Below are 15,393 nucleotides of genomic sequence, written 5' to 3'. Positions count from 1 at the left end.
TTACTCAAACCTAGTAGCTTATATGTAAAATCCAAGGCTTTAAATGTCTCTGCACTGGAGATTTCATTCGTTGCCAGGTGCAACTGAGCTTCCATGTGTCACTGTGACAATTATGTTTTTGTGTGGTTAGTAGAGTGCTTAAGGAAAATGTAGCCAAAGCCCCTGGACTGGGCTGCTTGTTCACTACTCTTAACAGAAGTGTTTATTTTATCCCTAAATACCTTGCCAAAAATAAGTATCTGAAGACTGCTCTATTTAGCAGAAATAGGGCTGATACAGTTATATGCCTTCCAAATAAAGAATAGCATCCCAAAATGTTGATAACAAGGAAAAGTACAACTGTAGGCTACCTAAAAACTCTTTTAAATGGTTTATGTTTGTGACTAATACGAGTCTCTCCTGGGGTAAGATTGTCTCTTGGCTATGTTAGTTAATTGAGCTTCATCTTCCATTTTTATGGTGTTGTCACTTTAAACAGCTTCAAATACTCAAGGATTTGAGGAGCTCTTCTCATACCGTTTGCCCCCATCCAGCATGATCAGAGCTCTGCCTTTGCCTGATCATGGTCCACTCCCTGCCCCTCTACTGCCTGGCACATCCCCAGAGATGCTGTCAGGGCAGGTTCACCGAGAGACCCCAGAGAACCCCACACTGAGTGCCCAAACACTGGGTCCAAAAGAGCTAAGAATGATTAACAGAGAAAGAGACCCCAGAAGTGCTGCTCTGTGTTCCAGCACCTCTTATAGAGGCAGTCAGTGGAAATTACTCTGAGATCATGTGTGCCAGGAAGGCCCTGATGATACCAGACTGAGGCAAGGGACGTGGGCTGCCCAAGTACACTGTGCTCTCAGGGTGCAGAGCTGCCAGCCACAGCCTTAGTTCACTTCCTGGGCCATTTCTGTCATCTGAAGTCATTTATTGACTGGTGAGGGAATTATGACTTGTATTTGTCTTCCAGCTGGATCAGCATGTTCCTTAAGGCAATTTTGAAATTGGAGTCACAAACAGCAGATGTCAATTAAGAAGCATTCGAAATATCTTGGCATCACTTGGCTTCACTAGTTGAACTAAATGGAGTATCTAATATGATTTCATAAATTAGCTATCGATTATGATCAAAGTATTCAACAACTGCCTTTGCAAGAACATCTATATTGCTGGCTCAGGAATAAATTTATTAATCAGTCCATGAGGAGTAACACTAGTAGTAGTTCTCATTGTCCTTGTATGTTAAAATTTGTTCTAATGCTTCAATTTATGGTGCATTTTTAGAATATTTTGGTCTGAAACATCTGAAGTCTTCGAGGCTGTAAATATGATAGAATGTGTGGTGGGTAGAATAATAACCCCTCAAAGATGCTCCCATCCTAACCCCAGAACCTGTGAAAATGTTGCCTTCTCTGGCAAAAGGGACTTGGCACATGTGATTAATGTTATGGACCTCAAGATGGGAACATTTTTCTGAATTACCAGTTTAATCACATGAGTCCTTAAGAATGGAATACATTTCCTGGCTGTAGTCTGAGGGAATTGTGACTGTGGGAGAATGGTCAGAGAGATGCCACATTACTGGATTTGAAAATGCCAGTAGAGAAAATGGAGCATTAAGCCAAGGAATGTGGGTGGCCTATCAAAGCTTGAAAAGGCCGGGAAATGGATTTTCCCCTGGAGCATCAGAAAGGAATGCAGTTCTTCATTTTAGTTCAAGGAGATTAAACTGTACAGAGCTGTATGAAAATTAATTTGCATTGTTTTAAGCCAGTAAATTGGTGGGAATTTGTCACAGCAGCAGTAAAAAACTAATAAGAATGAATGAGCACAATACTTTGGATATGTGTAAATAAAATAAGGATAAATAACTATAATATGGTTTGTTTTTATAAAAGTGGGTTAATAAACTGCAGATGAATCAGCTATACAATATTTTAAAGTAATAAAGAAGACTAAATGCAGAAGCAAATATGTCTAGCTGCACATCATTTTTCTGTCACCAAAGAGAAAAAAATTGTGTTTGGAATGAAAATTAAGGCTACTCAACTGGTTCAAATTGCAAGAGCAGTTTAAGAGAAAGAGTCCTATTATTTAGATTTTATTTTGACCAACATGTTAGGACAGATTCCTATAACCCTTTTAGGGTACTGTTAGATAAGTGTAAGGTTACAGCCTGATGTTTAGCATTCACAGAAAGGAATTTATCTCCAAAAGCACAGCAATTCCAAATTATTGAGCATGCCTGAACTAAATTCTTACATCTAATACTACCCAAACAGTTCCATTTCCCTTCAGTAAGGAACAACCCTGGTCTTAACATTTTTTAAGTACTTGAGCTATTTAGCTGAAAGCACTATCTTTAAGAGAAATTTTAGACAATATAATTCTACTTCAGCCTCAGGAATTTATTTTCAAAGTAGAAAAATTAACATTTTCGTATTTGATTATTAGTCCTGTTTATTTAGTTATTCTTTCAATAAGATGCTCTTAAAAAACAGGTTTTCACAAGCTACATTTTCTTTATATTTTTTGAGAATAGCTTTTGCTATTTAACTATCCTTTTGACAGTTAACTTACTTCCTCAAATCATCACAATTTCTTTGCAAGAAAGGCAGTGTTTTCCTGGATTTGTACTGCAATTTTCACCTAGACTTGTGATTTTCTTTCTCTGCATCTCTCTAAATAATAGTTTTTGCAGAATCAATTAATGTAAGACTAGATGAATATTGGACATATACCCATGCTGATCTATGGTAACTAAATTCTGAGGAGGAAAAAAGTATGGTTTTCTGCCTGAGGTCTTTGCATATACCTAGATTAGTCTGTATTTCTGTGCTACTTACTCTTATGTAGACTTCAGGCATTGCAAGTTTAATATGCATCTTTTAGGCAAAGGGAAGTAAATATATACTTTTTATTATTACACTCAAACAGTTGCCCCTGATGACCCCAGCAGGAAAATAGATGGCGATACCATTATTTTTTCAAATGTTCAAGAAAGATCAAGTGCTGTGTATCAGTGCAATGCCTCTAATGAATACGGATATTTACTGGCAAACGCTTTTGTAAATGTTCTGGGTAAGCTCTTAATTTCCTAACATTTTACTGAAAATGTGAAAAATTAAATTAACAACTGCTATTTCTCATTCATTCAGCAAAAATGTATCGAGTGTCTATTACGTGCAATGCATGGTACTTGGAGCTATAAGGGATATACAGAGACAGATAAGATATAAACCCTGCACTAAAGGATAGTATAGGCTGGTCTTAATGTTCTTTCATGACATGGCTTTCATAATGGCAAATTCTTCATTGTAAAAGAATCAAATAGGCTTGTTCCATTCACAGATGGTTAGACTAAGTGTTAAACCCCTCAAAAGGAAAATAACATTTATTTGTAATAATGACTGTATATTACTGCCATTTCTATCCTTAGAAACTGACAAGTTGAATAATAATTTCATGATTACAATTTTTTCAAAAATGTATCATTAATCGTATTGGTTGGCCTTTATCCAAGCTACAAGTACACTCATTTATTAATTTGTAGTACTATGTTTAGGAAGCATGAAAAACATACTTAAACATACTCTGAAATGGATTGTATATGAACGTTTTATTTTCATGTTAGACAAAACTACCAAATACAAAAATTTTAAAACTTTTCTGATAATTGTTTTTATCATGCCAGGAATTTATATTTCAAGCCCCTAAAGATTAATATGCTTCTTTCTCAAATAAAATCAGGCAGCCAACCAATACTTAGTATTTTTCCTTCATGCTTGAAATGAAGGTCAGTAAGTCATGTGAAGAGTTTAGCAGCTAAACTATTGGGAGATATTTAGGATGCAGTTTGACTTCTACTTCTGTTTTTTAGTAATCACTCTAATCAGAACTCTGCTTTTTTGTACCAACTTGTGTGTTCCCCAACTTGGGGAACCTGATTTTAACCCTGTTATTAGGATGGATCAGTCATTCAACAGAAATGTACTTGGTCATTACTTTTGTGCCATCTACTATGTGAGTTTCAAGGCATAAAACAATAAAAAGTTCCATTCCTTGCCTACAAGGGATTCACAATATAGTATGGAGATAACTATATAAATCAGTAATTAAAATACTCTACCTGAGCAGGCTGTGGGGTCTGAGGGAGAGGGAGGATACTTGCATTTCTCTGCCTTGAGTAACTGGTAATGTCATACCTGATGGGAAATGTAGCAGGAGAGACATGATGGTTGTGTTTTACTGTGAACTCTAATGACCTTATATGCAATAACTACACTGTGGGCTGTAAGTGTTAAATTCATTTTTAATGTTTACTTTACCTTTCAAAACCATTTTTAGCTGAGCCACCACGAATCCTCACATCTGCAAACACACTTTACCAGGTCATTGCCAACAGGCCTGCTTTACTAGATTGTGCCTTCTTTGGGTCTCCTCTTCCTACCATTGAGTGGTAAGTAATTGCCCTTTTTGTTTTGCAAATACCTTACATTTGCTAGTCTTCAGATTTCTAAATATTTGTGTTTTAGTCAAAGAACAGAGGGGAAAGGCGATGCAGAATCCATCGTCCTATTAATTATTAAATCCAGTCAGAAATATTTATTAACCACCTGCTCTGTGCCAAATATGTTCACATACGTAGTCTATTTAGCAGCACTTTGCCAACCACAGAGCTGTTTGTAAATGTTTTTTAAAAAACAAAACCAGAAAACGTTCAGGCTGCTGTATTTTACAGTGTCATGGACAACACCTAGGACTCTGAATATTGGTGGAGGGACTGATTAGGGGACATTCCTTGATGTTGGTGGGGACGGGGGTAATAAATGTTAGTCTGGTTTTTATGACTTCAAAAACAGACAGTAATCACTTGTGTTTATCTCTGGTACCTCTCCCCACCTGATCTTCCTGAGATCCAGTGAAGCTCTCCTGCGTTCTTTTTCTCCCCACCCTGATATATGTCCTCCACATCCTTTCTTTTGTTTACTTTAGCACAAGCTGGGAGATACAAGGCTATGAAGGGCTACTACTCAGAAAGGAGTGAAGGAAAATTGGAACATTCATTTATCGATCATCTGTCAGGCACCAGATGCCATACTGGGCTCCAAACAGTGATATGAGATTAAAGACAGATTTAGGATTAAAGGAAAGTCTCCCCAGGTCCTCACCTTAACCACAGAGAAGAGAAACTGATGCGATGCGGATGATGCCCTAGTGAAAACAATAGTTAATTACATTTCTAGGTTGACTTTCCCTCACCCCTTTTCTTCCATCTTCACCTCTCCTGTCTGACACTAACTAGGAAGTGGAATGTGTACATAATATATATGCTTTATTTATTTTTCTTCCCTGATTATTTTCCTATTCATGCTTTCAAAAGTACAACCCTTTGAGCCTTGAAATTAAAATTTCCTTTTAGAATCCAGATACAGTTATAAACATATCATAGTCCGGGAAAAATGTCAAAATAGAGCAATCTTCATTTTGCCTACTTTTTCACCTACTTAGTGTTAATTAGTTAACGATGTATATTAAATTATGTGTATCTCATAACAGAAATTACAATTTAAATATTTTTATTGCCAGCCTAATTCTGCAAGCACTATTTATCTTTGAATTTTTTGGTTTGACATCCTGTCCTTATGTTTATCCCCTGAAGTGTTAGTGTGCAAGTTCCAAAGGTTTCTGAATTTGACTAATGCATATCATGTCTATGTTGACCTTCTAAGTGGCATTTTTTATGTCTGACTTCAAATTATGATTTTTTTTTTTCTCACCATGATAATTTCTGTAATGAAGGTTTAAAGGAGCTAAAGGAAGTGCTCTTCATGAAGATATTTATGTATTTCATGAAAATGGAACTTTGGAAATTCCTGTGGCCCAAAAGGACAGTATAGGAACCTATACGTGTGTTGCAAGGAACAAGCTAGGAATTGCAAAGAATGAAGTTCACTTAGAAATTAAAGGTAAGGCAGGGTTGGTGGGATTTTTTTCAAGTATAATATGACTTGGAGCAAAATTCTCCACCTTTGGCATTGGTTAACAATAAATTTAAATTTCAGATCCAACAAGGATCATTAAACAGCCTGAATATGCAGTTGTTCAAAGAGGGGGCACAGTGTCCTTTGAATGCAAAGTGAAACACGATCACACTTTAATCCCCACTGTCACATGGCTGAAGAACAACAGTGAATTACCCAATGACGGAAGGTATTTGAAGATTTCTTTCCTTTCTCTTTGTTCTCTCTTTAAGCTGCTATTTATTTAAAGATTTATTTTAGTGACCTAACAGTGATGTTTTTTATGTTTCTGAAGCCTGCTCTCTCCAAAATAAAGAGATATGCATTTTCTCCTGGTTGTAAAATGTTAGGACCTAAAAAGGTATTGAGTTACTGAAATAAGACACTGAGAATGTTTGTCTATCTTTGTGTATTGGTCTCTGTGCAATTTGGGATGGGAAAAACCCTGCAGGCCTTAGACAGTGTCCATTGTTTTGTACTTTGTACAATGAAGTCTCAACAGATGTTTTCATTATCATTCTACAAATAAGCAGAAATAGAATCTCTTTAATCACCAGAGTGTGCCTGAATCCCTGTCAGTGTTTCAAAGGACACTCATTTTATTTGAATAGGAGGTTTTAATTTGATTGTATATAAAGCTAGTGGAAGGGAAAAAATAAAACAGGTGAAGCATTTAAAAGAGCCGAAGCACATCACAGTCCTTTAGTGTGGAATGGGAGAAAAGTCGTAACCATTTTCTGTTTGGGGTCCTCAGGATAACATAGTAAGCACAGGAGTAGAATGTATGAATTTTACAGGAGCAGGGTGACGACAAGCACTGCTGGTGGAAGTGGTTTCTGTGGTTCTCACGCAGCTGCCCTAAACCTGTTACTGGCTTGTTAGTGGCCTCCAAAACATGTGGCCTTCTCATCTGAATGCCCAGAGTTTCTATCTTTTTCTGTGCTTCACTGGCCAGTTGTGGAATCTGCATTGATAAAGACGAGAAGGAAATATGAAGACTTTAAAAGTTTAAAATCTGCTAAAGCTTTGATTTGAAAATCACCAGAGAAGACATTTTATGATTTATGCAGCTTCATTAAAACCGCATGTAAATCCTATATACATTGATTTTTGACCCACTGAGTAATTTTTCATACCCATAAGTAACCTCTGGAAAATTCTTAGTGGTGATTGAGGATCTAATCCTTCCTACTTCCAATGAGAAAACAGATTCTTTTGGCATTGACTTCCTCCCATGAGACTTTATGCACGTCGCAAAAAAAGATACAAAATTTCGGCAGTAAATAATTATTTAATACAGACTTTGTTAGAAATTGAGCTGGATAAGTGGTTTTCAAGTGTTTCTTAGCAGCAATAGCCTTAGTAAAGCCCTCTAATAAGAGGAACTGTGGAGCTGCCCCCACCTCACCAAACGTCTCTTAGGCATGGTTCACGCCACATTGCCTATTGACTTACTATCCTTTCTAACCCAAGATTCTAACTCAAATATTTAAATTATTTTCCAATTTTAAGCATTGTTAACATGATACATATTGTATAGGATTTTAACTTGAATATGCTGCAAATCTTTATCATCGTTCTCGTTTATCAAGTTCAAAAATTTCTTTAATGCTGGTAAAGCAATCATAGGCTGTGGCTGGATGCCAATTCCAGCTGCCCTGAATGTGTTACATTCCCAGGTTTACAATTGACAAGGACCATTTGGTGGTAGATGATGTAAATGATGATGATGGTGGGACCTACACATGTGTGGCCAACACAACTCTGGACAATGTTTCCGCCAGTGCTGTGCTCAGCGTTGTTGGTAAGAATGAGAACAAATACAGCCCAATGGGCTTCCCTGAATTAGGTTAAAAAGAGAAATCAAACATTGTAAATATTAAATGTTTGCTTGTTATATTTTTATAACTTGATCAGAGAGTTAAATATCCATGCTTTTCTTCTTTAAAAGATGCCTTCAAGGCAATAATTGCAGTGTGCATATTCGATAGCAGCACTGGGATAAAATGGTGAATATCGATATTAGTGATATTTTTCTAGAAAATTGGGGGAAGTAATCTACTTTTATTTAAAATCAAGGTACTTTCCCTCTAAATTATTATTGCATGTTTTTTGATGCCATGTCTCCACAGCTAAACATAGTACTTAGTTTTATAATCTTAATATGTGGAATTTTTATCTTCTTGTGCTATCTTGTATCTTTCCATTACTAATTTTGATTAAAATCTTTTATATTAATGTCCTTTCTAGCTCCTACTCCAACTCCAGCTCCCATTTACGGTAAACTAACATGGATCTTCTTTCTCTATTTTCTATAAAACTCTTTCACTTTGCAGAAAAATATTATTTATTAATTGCTTTCTTTTCTCTATCACATCATTGTGCCTCTTTAAGGAAAAGGGTTCTGTTCAATGTTACATCGTGTTGCCCATTTATTGCTATAAATCATTTCTTTGTTGTAACCATAGAATTTTCTCTGAGCATATTGCCAATTGTGTCTAGACGTTTCACTTATTATAAAATGATTTCATTTGACGAAAGTCCTTTTCAATATAACTTCCTTGTAAAGTAGCATAGTACTTTTTCAAAAGCCATCATTCACATTTTACAGAATGAAAAACTATTTAAAATATCATTGCACAATTTAGGTTTTTTCTACATCTATTAAAAGTTGCTTTGGAAAAATAAAAGTTGTTTTGGGATTCCATTTTCAAGAAACTTACACAGGAAAAAAAAATGGATGCTTAGAACAACATTATCAAGAAAACTAATTCACTGGGTGTTGACAAAAGATAGATCACTAAAGTATGTCCAAAAGAAGGAACACATTCATATGGTGTGATTTTTTGAGTCTGGAAAATAAATCATAACTTATTTCCAGAAATATTTCTGCTTAGAGAAACCTCAATCTTATTCAGTTATAAATACAAAAGTTAATTTTGTGGCAAAATCTCACCTGGATTTTATCCATCATTAATTATCCCATTGAAGATCTGTCCCTTGCAGACATTCACTGCTTCTCTGCTGATAGGAAAAGAAGTGTCTGTATTTTTACATGGCCTCTGGTCCCCAAAGAACCAGAGTTCTCCCAGGAGCAAGGTCAGGAAAAGGCGAGGGATGAATGTCAACTCTTCAGATACCAGAGCCACCAATAGAAGAGGCAGACATGCATCTGGGGCATATTTGTCCTAGAAGAGTATCTGTGTCCCTGAGAGTAAGCACACCTCTTTATGTGCAGATAATCAATGGTGCCAAGATTCTGCCTTAAGGATACGAACTAAGGACTAACTATAGAGCAACAGTTTTAGAATTCCTTTAAAAAATATATTCTTCAGAAATCCAAAAATCTGTAATTTAGCATGTTTCAAAAGAATCTTTTTAACAGTAAATTTTATTTGTTACTATTTGTTTTTCATCATTTGCTGTTCCCATTTATTAAAATTAAGCTTTGATATGATTTTTTATGCTTTTTATGCTAATGAAAAGACACACAGTTAGAGAATGCTGGAGAACCACACAGCCCTTCTTCACTGATGTTGTTAACAAATGATTTTGTCTCATTGAAAAATAAACAAGTAGACCTTATTATTGGGTTACCTTGGGTGTGCTTGTGTGTTCCCAGCAACCTCAGTTGTTTCCATTTCATTTCAGTTGCATGCCACTGACTATTAATTGTGGTGTGTCTTTATTATGTCCACTCTGTGAATAATGTCACAAATAAAAAAGAACCTCAAAAGGTTGGATGGTTAACCATGTTGTGTGTGTTTGGTCTACAGATGTCCCAAATGCCCCCTTTGATTTAGAGTTGACAAATCATCTCGACAAAAGTGTTCAACTGTCATGGACACCAGGCGAAGACAACAATAGCCCTATTACAAGTATGTGATGTCATTTACTTTCATCACTGATAAACTTAATGGCAATTTTAAGTACTTTATAATATTCAACTTAAATTCTTCATCAAGATATTTGCTGGCATTCTCTGCTTCTTTACTGATAGAACCAAAATACTTCTATTTATTTATGTTCTCTCTTCTTTTTGGAGCAGAAGTTATTACTGGATACAGGAATTGGGAATTGGTAGGGGGCACAAATCATTTTATGAAGATGTTAAATAAGCAAATATACTTCATTTTGCATTTAAGATCCATAAGAATTACTTTTAATTTCTACCACAGTAGAAAGATGAATCTTATTCATTTTTCCCATTTATTCTGGGAAAAAAGGATAGGAGGAGCAGGTATTCTAGTCACCAATTTATATATTAGGAAATTGACTTGATTAGTGTTGGGTATTGAATCATGTCCCCCACAAAAGTCATGTTCATGTCCCAAGCCCTGGTCCTATGGTTGTAAATCATTTGTCAATAGGACCTTTGAAGATGTTGTTAGTTAAGGTGTGCCCAAACTGAATAAGGGTGGGTCTTAATCCAACATGGAACAAGTCTTTATAAGCAAAGGAAATTACGCAAGGAAGAAGTCATGGGGAGCAGCCAGAAGCTGGAAACCAAGAGAACACAGAAGAGAAAGGAAAAGATGTAGCTATTTGTATTGCCATGTGACAGAAAAGCCAGCGAAACCAAAGATTGCCAGTCAGCCAGTAGGTAGTAACCCCAGAAGAAAGCAAGTCTTTTAGCCTCTGAAGCCCATTCATAAATTCCCATTGTTTAAGCCAACCCATTCTACTGTATTTGTTTTAGCAGCCAAAAATTAATATAGTTTTTGGTACCAGGAGTGGGGTGCTGCTATTATAAATACCTAAAAATGTGGAAATGGATTTGGAATTGGATAATGGGTAAAGACTAGAAGAATTGTTGAGGGATAAAAAAGATGAGTGCTTTTCTAGAGAGAGTCAGTGTCATCATAGAGAATAATAATTCATCATGAACAGAATTTTGGTAGAAATAAAGATGTTAAAGGTACTTCTTATGAGACTTTAGAGGGAAATGATGAATGTGTCATTGGAAATTGGAAGAAAGATGGTCCTTATTATAAAGTGACAGAGAACTTGGCAATTAAATTCTCATGTTGGATGGAAGGGAGAATTTGAAGGCAATGAACTTCAATATTTAGCTGAGGAGATTTCCAAGATGAGTGTGGAAGGTGCAATCTGGTTTCTCCTAGCAGGTTATACTGAACTGAAAGAGGAAAGAGGTAAACTGAGGATTGAACTGCTAAGCACACACATAAAAAATAGAAACTGATGATTTGAAAAATTCTCAACCTATCCAGATGGCATGCTCTGAGACTAAGACCAGCTTTCAAGAAGTGAATCCCCTGAGGATAGAGCTCTAGGTGAGGGTTTAAGTGAACAGCCTTTTGCTAAAGAAGGTGTACCTGAACATGGATCCAGAAAGTGAAAGTTAGGATTGGAAATGCAGTTATCCAGGAAGGATCTGTAGAAAGTTCTATTGTCTGATGGTTTGGATTTCCTTAAACTGCATGCAAAGTCAACAAAATTTTTGCAAAATTTGTATGAATAGAAAGCAATGACTGAATGGGACAGAGAACAAATTGAAGAAAGAATGATTTTAAGGGCAGAAACATGGAATCTGAGGTCTGAACCAGCAAGATCTCCACAGGCTAAGAGAGCAAGTCCACCACATGTGTGAAAAGGACAGGTCTGCCCCTGTGCTTGGAGGAGGTAGGCCTTGTATCCCATTGTTCAGGGCAAGTGCTGCCACTTCAATGCTCAGAGATGGTTGGGCCTGTGCCCCAGTGTTTATAGAGAGCCTGGCCTCCATCCCATTGCTCAGATAGAGTGGAGTCTCCACACCAATGCTCAGGAAGAACATGGCCACTGTGCAAACTCTTGGAAGGCATGGGGCTACTGCTCCATCAAGCCTGGAGAACAAAGAACCAAGCCACAGATGGCAGTCACACCTTGAGACATAATGAAGTTTGCCTTGTTGGGATTTGGACTTGTTTAGCACCAGTGACCTATTTTTCTTCCAGTTTCTCCCTTCTGGAATAGGAAGTTTATCCTATGCCTGTTTCTCCATTGCATACTTTAAGCAGATAACTTGTTTTCGAGGTTTCATAGGTCCTTCAGACAAAGGAATTTTACTCTGGGGCCATGCCCATAAATGATTTTGATGAGACTTTGCACTTGGCAGTGTTACTGAAAAGCCTTAAGACTTTGAGGATGTTGTAATGGAATTAATGTTTTTCATGTGAGAAAAAAATGTGTCTTTTTGGGGTCCAAAGTGTGAACTTTGGGGATTGATTGAATCATGCCCCCACAAAAGGCATGTTCAGTTCTCAACTCCTGTCTGCGGATGTGAATCCCATTTGAAAATAGGACCTTCAAAGATATAATTTAAGGTGTGCCTAACTGAATGAGGGTGGACTTTAATTTAATATGACTGAAGTCCATATAAGCAAAGGAAAGTACACAAGAAAGGAGAAGTCATGGGGAACAGCCAGAAGCTGGAAATCAACAGAACCTGGAAGAGAAAGGAAAAGATACCACCATGAGCTTTGCCATGTGACAGGAAAGCCAAGGAAACGCAAAGATTGCCAGCCAGCATGAAGATACCAATCCCAGGAGAAAACAAGTCTTCTTAACCTCTGAAACCACAAGTCAATAAACTTCTGTTGTTTAAACCAACCCACTGTATGGTGTTTGTTTAAGCAGTCAAGAAACTAGTACAGTGAGTAAAGTAACTTTTCATACCCAAGTTGGTAACAGAACATCAGGTCCCTTAACTTCCAACTTAGGTCTCTTTCTTTCCACTAGCCCCCTCTGTAGTGTCACATTGAACAATATTAGCTCCTTAACACAATAGCATAAACTTAGGGAATAAAATCAAGTGAGGGACCTTTCCATAAGGATAATGGAAGCCCTTAATAAAATTAGACTGTAGTTAGCTCAGAATTTTAATTGTAAAAGTGAAGAGATGCTTGAAAGAGCAGACACAATCATGTCCCAAGCCTGAGTATATTATTATCTTCAGGAAGATGCTGCAGGAAGACTAAATACTCTCTGGTGATTACCGAAGATTATACTGAAATGATATGTGTGTTGATTTATTGCACCTCCTGGTAAAGCATAATATTTCCAATAAAATTTAACAATAGCCTCCTCTGTATTTTTTTCTTATTTAGTGGTCCTCCTTTTTTAACTGAATTTTTAGTGTCTTTGATCAGAATATTCATGAACCATGCTGAGCCTTCCTGCTAATTCAATATATTAACCAGAGTTAGCTGGTTATCTCTGATGCTTGGAGATTCTTTTTATCTATATTAAAAGGATGTCATTTGATTCCAAAGTATTTTCACTCATTCATTCATTCATTTATTCATTCAACACATATCTATTTTTTTTCAACACATATCTATTGAATGCCTATTATGTGCCAGACATTGTTCAAAAACAAAACAGTCAAAAAATCTCTGTCCTTATGGAGCTCATATTTTACAAGATAAAATTAATAATATGTATTATGTTATTGTATATAATGTCATCATGTGTGTGTACATATATGTGTAGATATGTATGCAACACTCTGCAAGGGGTGTTAACTGACACTCAGGCACCTGCTGCATTGTTTACACTGAAGTTGCATTCTCCCTGAGCTATTCCCTGTGAGTGATGGAGCCCAGGGGGTGTTCCTAGCTGAACCTTCCCCAATGCAGGACTGCTATAGTAGGCAAACCTTACTGTGGGGCTTTCTATTGACCTGGATGAGATTTTCTCAGAGCATGCTATAGTCCTGCCCAATTTAACTCCTTCTTCCTACCCACTTTTATAGATATCAGACCTGAGTTGTGGTCTGCAGTTGCTCCCCCTTTTATAAATCTCTTGCATTTCTGTTCTGTCTTATCTGCTTCCTAGAGGACTCATACACATGCGTCCATACACATATGTCTTGAAACTGGATGTGTATGTGTGTGTATATGTATTGGGGGTGGGGGGGGAGAATCAAAAAACAAAGTAGGAGGAGGCAAGAAAGAAATTAGAGGAAGTATAGTTGTGAATAGGGTGGTCAGAGAAGGCCAAACTAAGATGGTAACATTTGAGTATGTGAGTAAAGACATAAGAAGGAAGGTGAGTGAGCATGCCACGTAGTTATCTGGAAGAAGAACGTTAAGGGAAAACAAAGAATAAGTACTGTAGAAAGGCCCGGAGACTGGAGGATGCCTACTGGGGGCCAGTATGACTAGAATGAAGTGGGCATGGGGAAGTCAAGTGGGAGAGAAGGTGGAAAAGGGAAAGAGTTGGGAGGGGGGGGAAGGGATGTGGATTATGCGGGGCTTTGCAGGTCCTTGCAAGGGTTGGGAACCCATTAGAGGGATCTGAACAGAAATGTGATGATTGGATCACTCTGGCTCTTCTATTGAAAATGGTCAACAGAAGGACAAGAGTAGAAACAGGGTTTTCAGTTAGGACCACAATTCCCAAACTGTGTGTTGATGTGCCTTGTGGTGCTAGAGTAAACCCACAGGGAAGCCTCAGGATATTTTAAATTTTTGAGGAAAACAGTGACATTGTCAGACACCATGTGGACTATTAGCTTGAAGCAGTGTACAGTTTCAACATTATATTCTAAATTGTATTTTGATGACATCATATCTCTGTGAAGCATTTGCTGGAATAAAAAGTAAGCACCACATGAAAATCAGTATGAAACAGGAAAGGAAGTTTATAAAGTTTGAGAAGTTGTACAGTGCTCAATAGGTTCTAAGTATTAACACAAAAAACTTATTAAATTGTATGAACCTAACAATTTACTAAGTGGAAACATTGTACATTTCTTTTAGGCTGTAGCAGCCTTGAAAAAAAACTATTTAGTACACTATATGTGTACACTATACACTATCTAGAAACTTCTGACTTAAGAGATATGCAATAATTCTCACAATAGATGATAAAAGGAATGGCTTAGAATGGATTGAGAGGATGGAAGTCCTGAGAAATGGTCAGATTGTGTGTGGATTTTAAAGATATAGTCAACAGAACTATTGTGAATATGGAAGAAGGGGAGAAACTAAAAGGACTCCAAGGTTTGACCTGAGTTGTTACCACCAGCTGGGGAGGAAGAGTGGGCTCAGTTTAGGTCATATCCAGGTTAAAATGCGCTGATGGACAACCAAGTAGAGTTGTGGAGTAGGCTCTTGGCTATCCAAGTTTGCCATTCAGGTGAGAGGCCTGGGCTGCAGATATAAATGTGAAAGTCATCAGCTTATGAGACAAAACTTCCCAGCAAATTAGTGTAGCTTGGAAGAAGAACTCCAAGTACTGAGCCTGGAGAACTGCAATACGTATATTTTTAATTCATCCTTATATCTATAATCCATAGCAATGGTACCTGGCACATAGTAAACAATCACAAATATATAAATACCTATGTTTACATGAATAAATGACAAAATTTAGTAGA

The 15,393-nt window shown here is 37.0% G+C and overlaps 1 protein-coding gene across 50 annotated transcripts in view; it reads left to right on the top strand.

Moving 5' to 3' along the window:
* NRCAM (neuronal cell adhesion molecule) overlaps window positions 1–15,393 on the top strand; it is a 286,106-nt gene that overhangs the window by 235,654 nt on the left and 35,059 nt on the right. For 26 of the 50 annotated variants that reach the window (XM_058297194.1, XM_058297195.1, XM_012527213.4 and 23 more), the window contains 6 exons: window positions 2,926–3,069; window positions 4,336–4,447; window positions 5,791–5,957; window positions 6,054–6,201; window positions 7,691–7,815; window positions 9,788–9,889. In XM_058297194.1, the coding sequence (XP_058153177.1) occupies window positions 2,926–3,069; window positions 4,336–4,447; window positions 5,791–5,957; window positions 6,054–6,201; window positions 7,691–7,815; window positions 9,788–9,889 (798 nt within the window). Of the gene's footprint in view, window positions 1–2,925; window positions 3,070–4,335; window positions 4,448–5,790; window positions 5,958–6,053; window positions 6,202–7,690; window positions 7,816–8,261; window positions 8,292–9,787; window positions 9,890–15,393 lie in introns of all 50 variants that reach the window. The other 24 variants (XM_071215222.1, XM_058297173.1, XM_012527211.3 and 21 more) reach the window with 1 other exon arrangement.

Source organism: Dasypus novemcinctus, chromosome 5 (genome assembly GCF_030445035.2).
Source record: "Dasypus novemcinctus isolate mDasNov1 chromosome 5, mDasNov1.1.hap2, whole genome shotgun sequence".
Lineage (NCBI taxonomy): Eukaryota > Metazoa > Chordata > Mammalia > Cingulata > Dasypodidae > Dasypus > Dasypus novemcinctus.
This window is presented reverse-complemented; position numbering and strand designations above follow the sequence as displayed.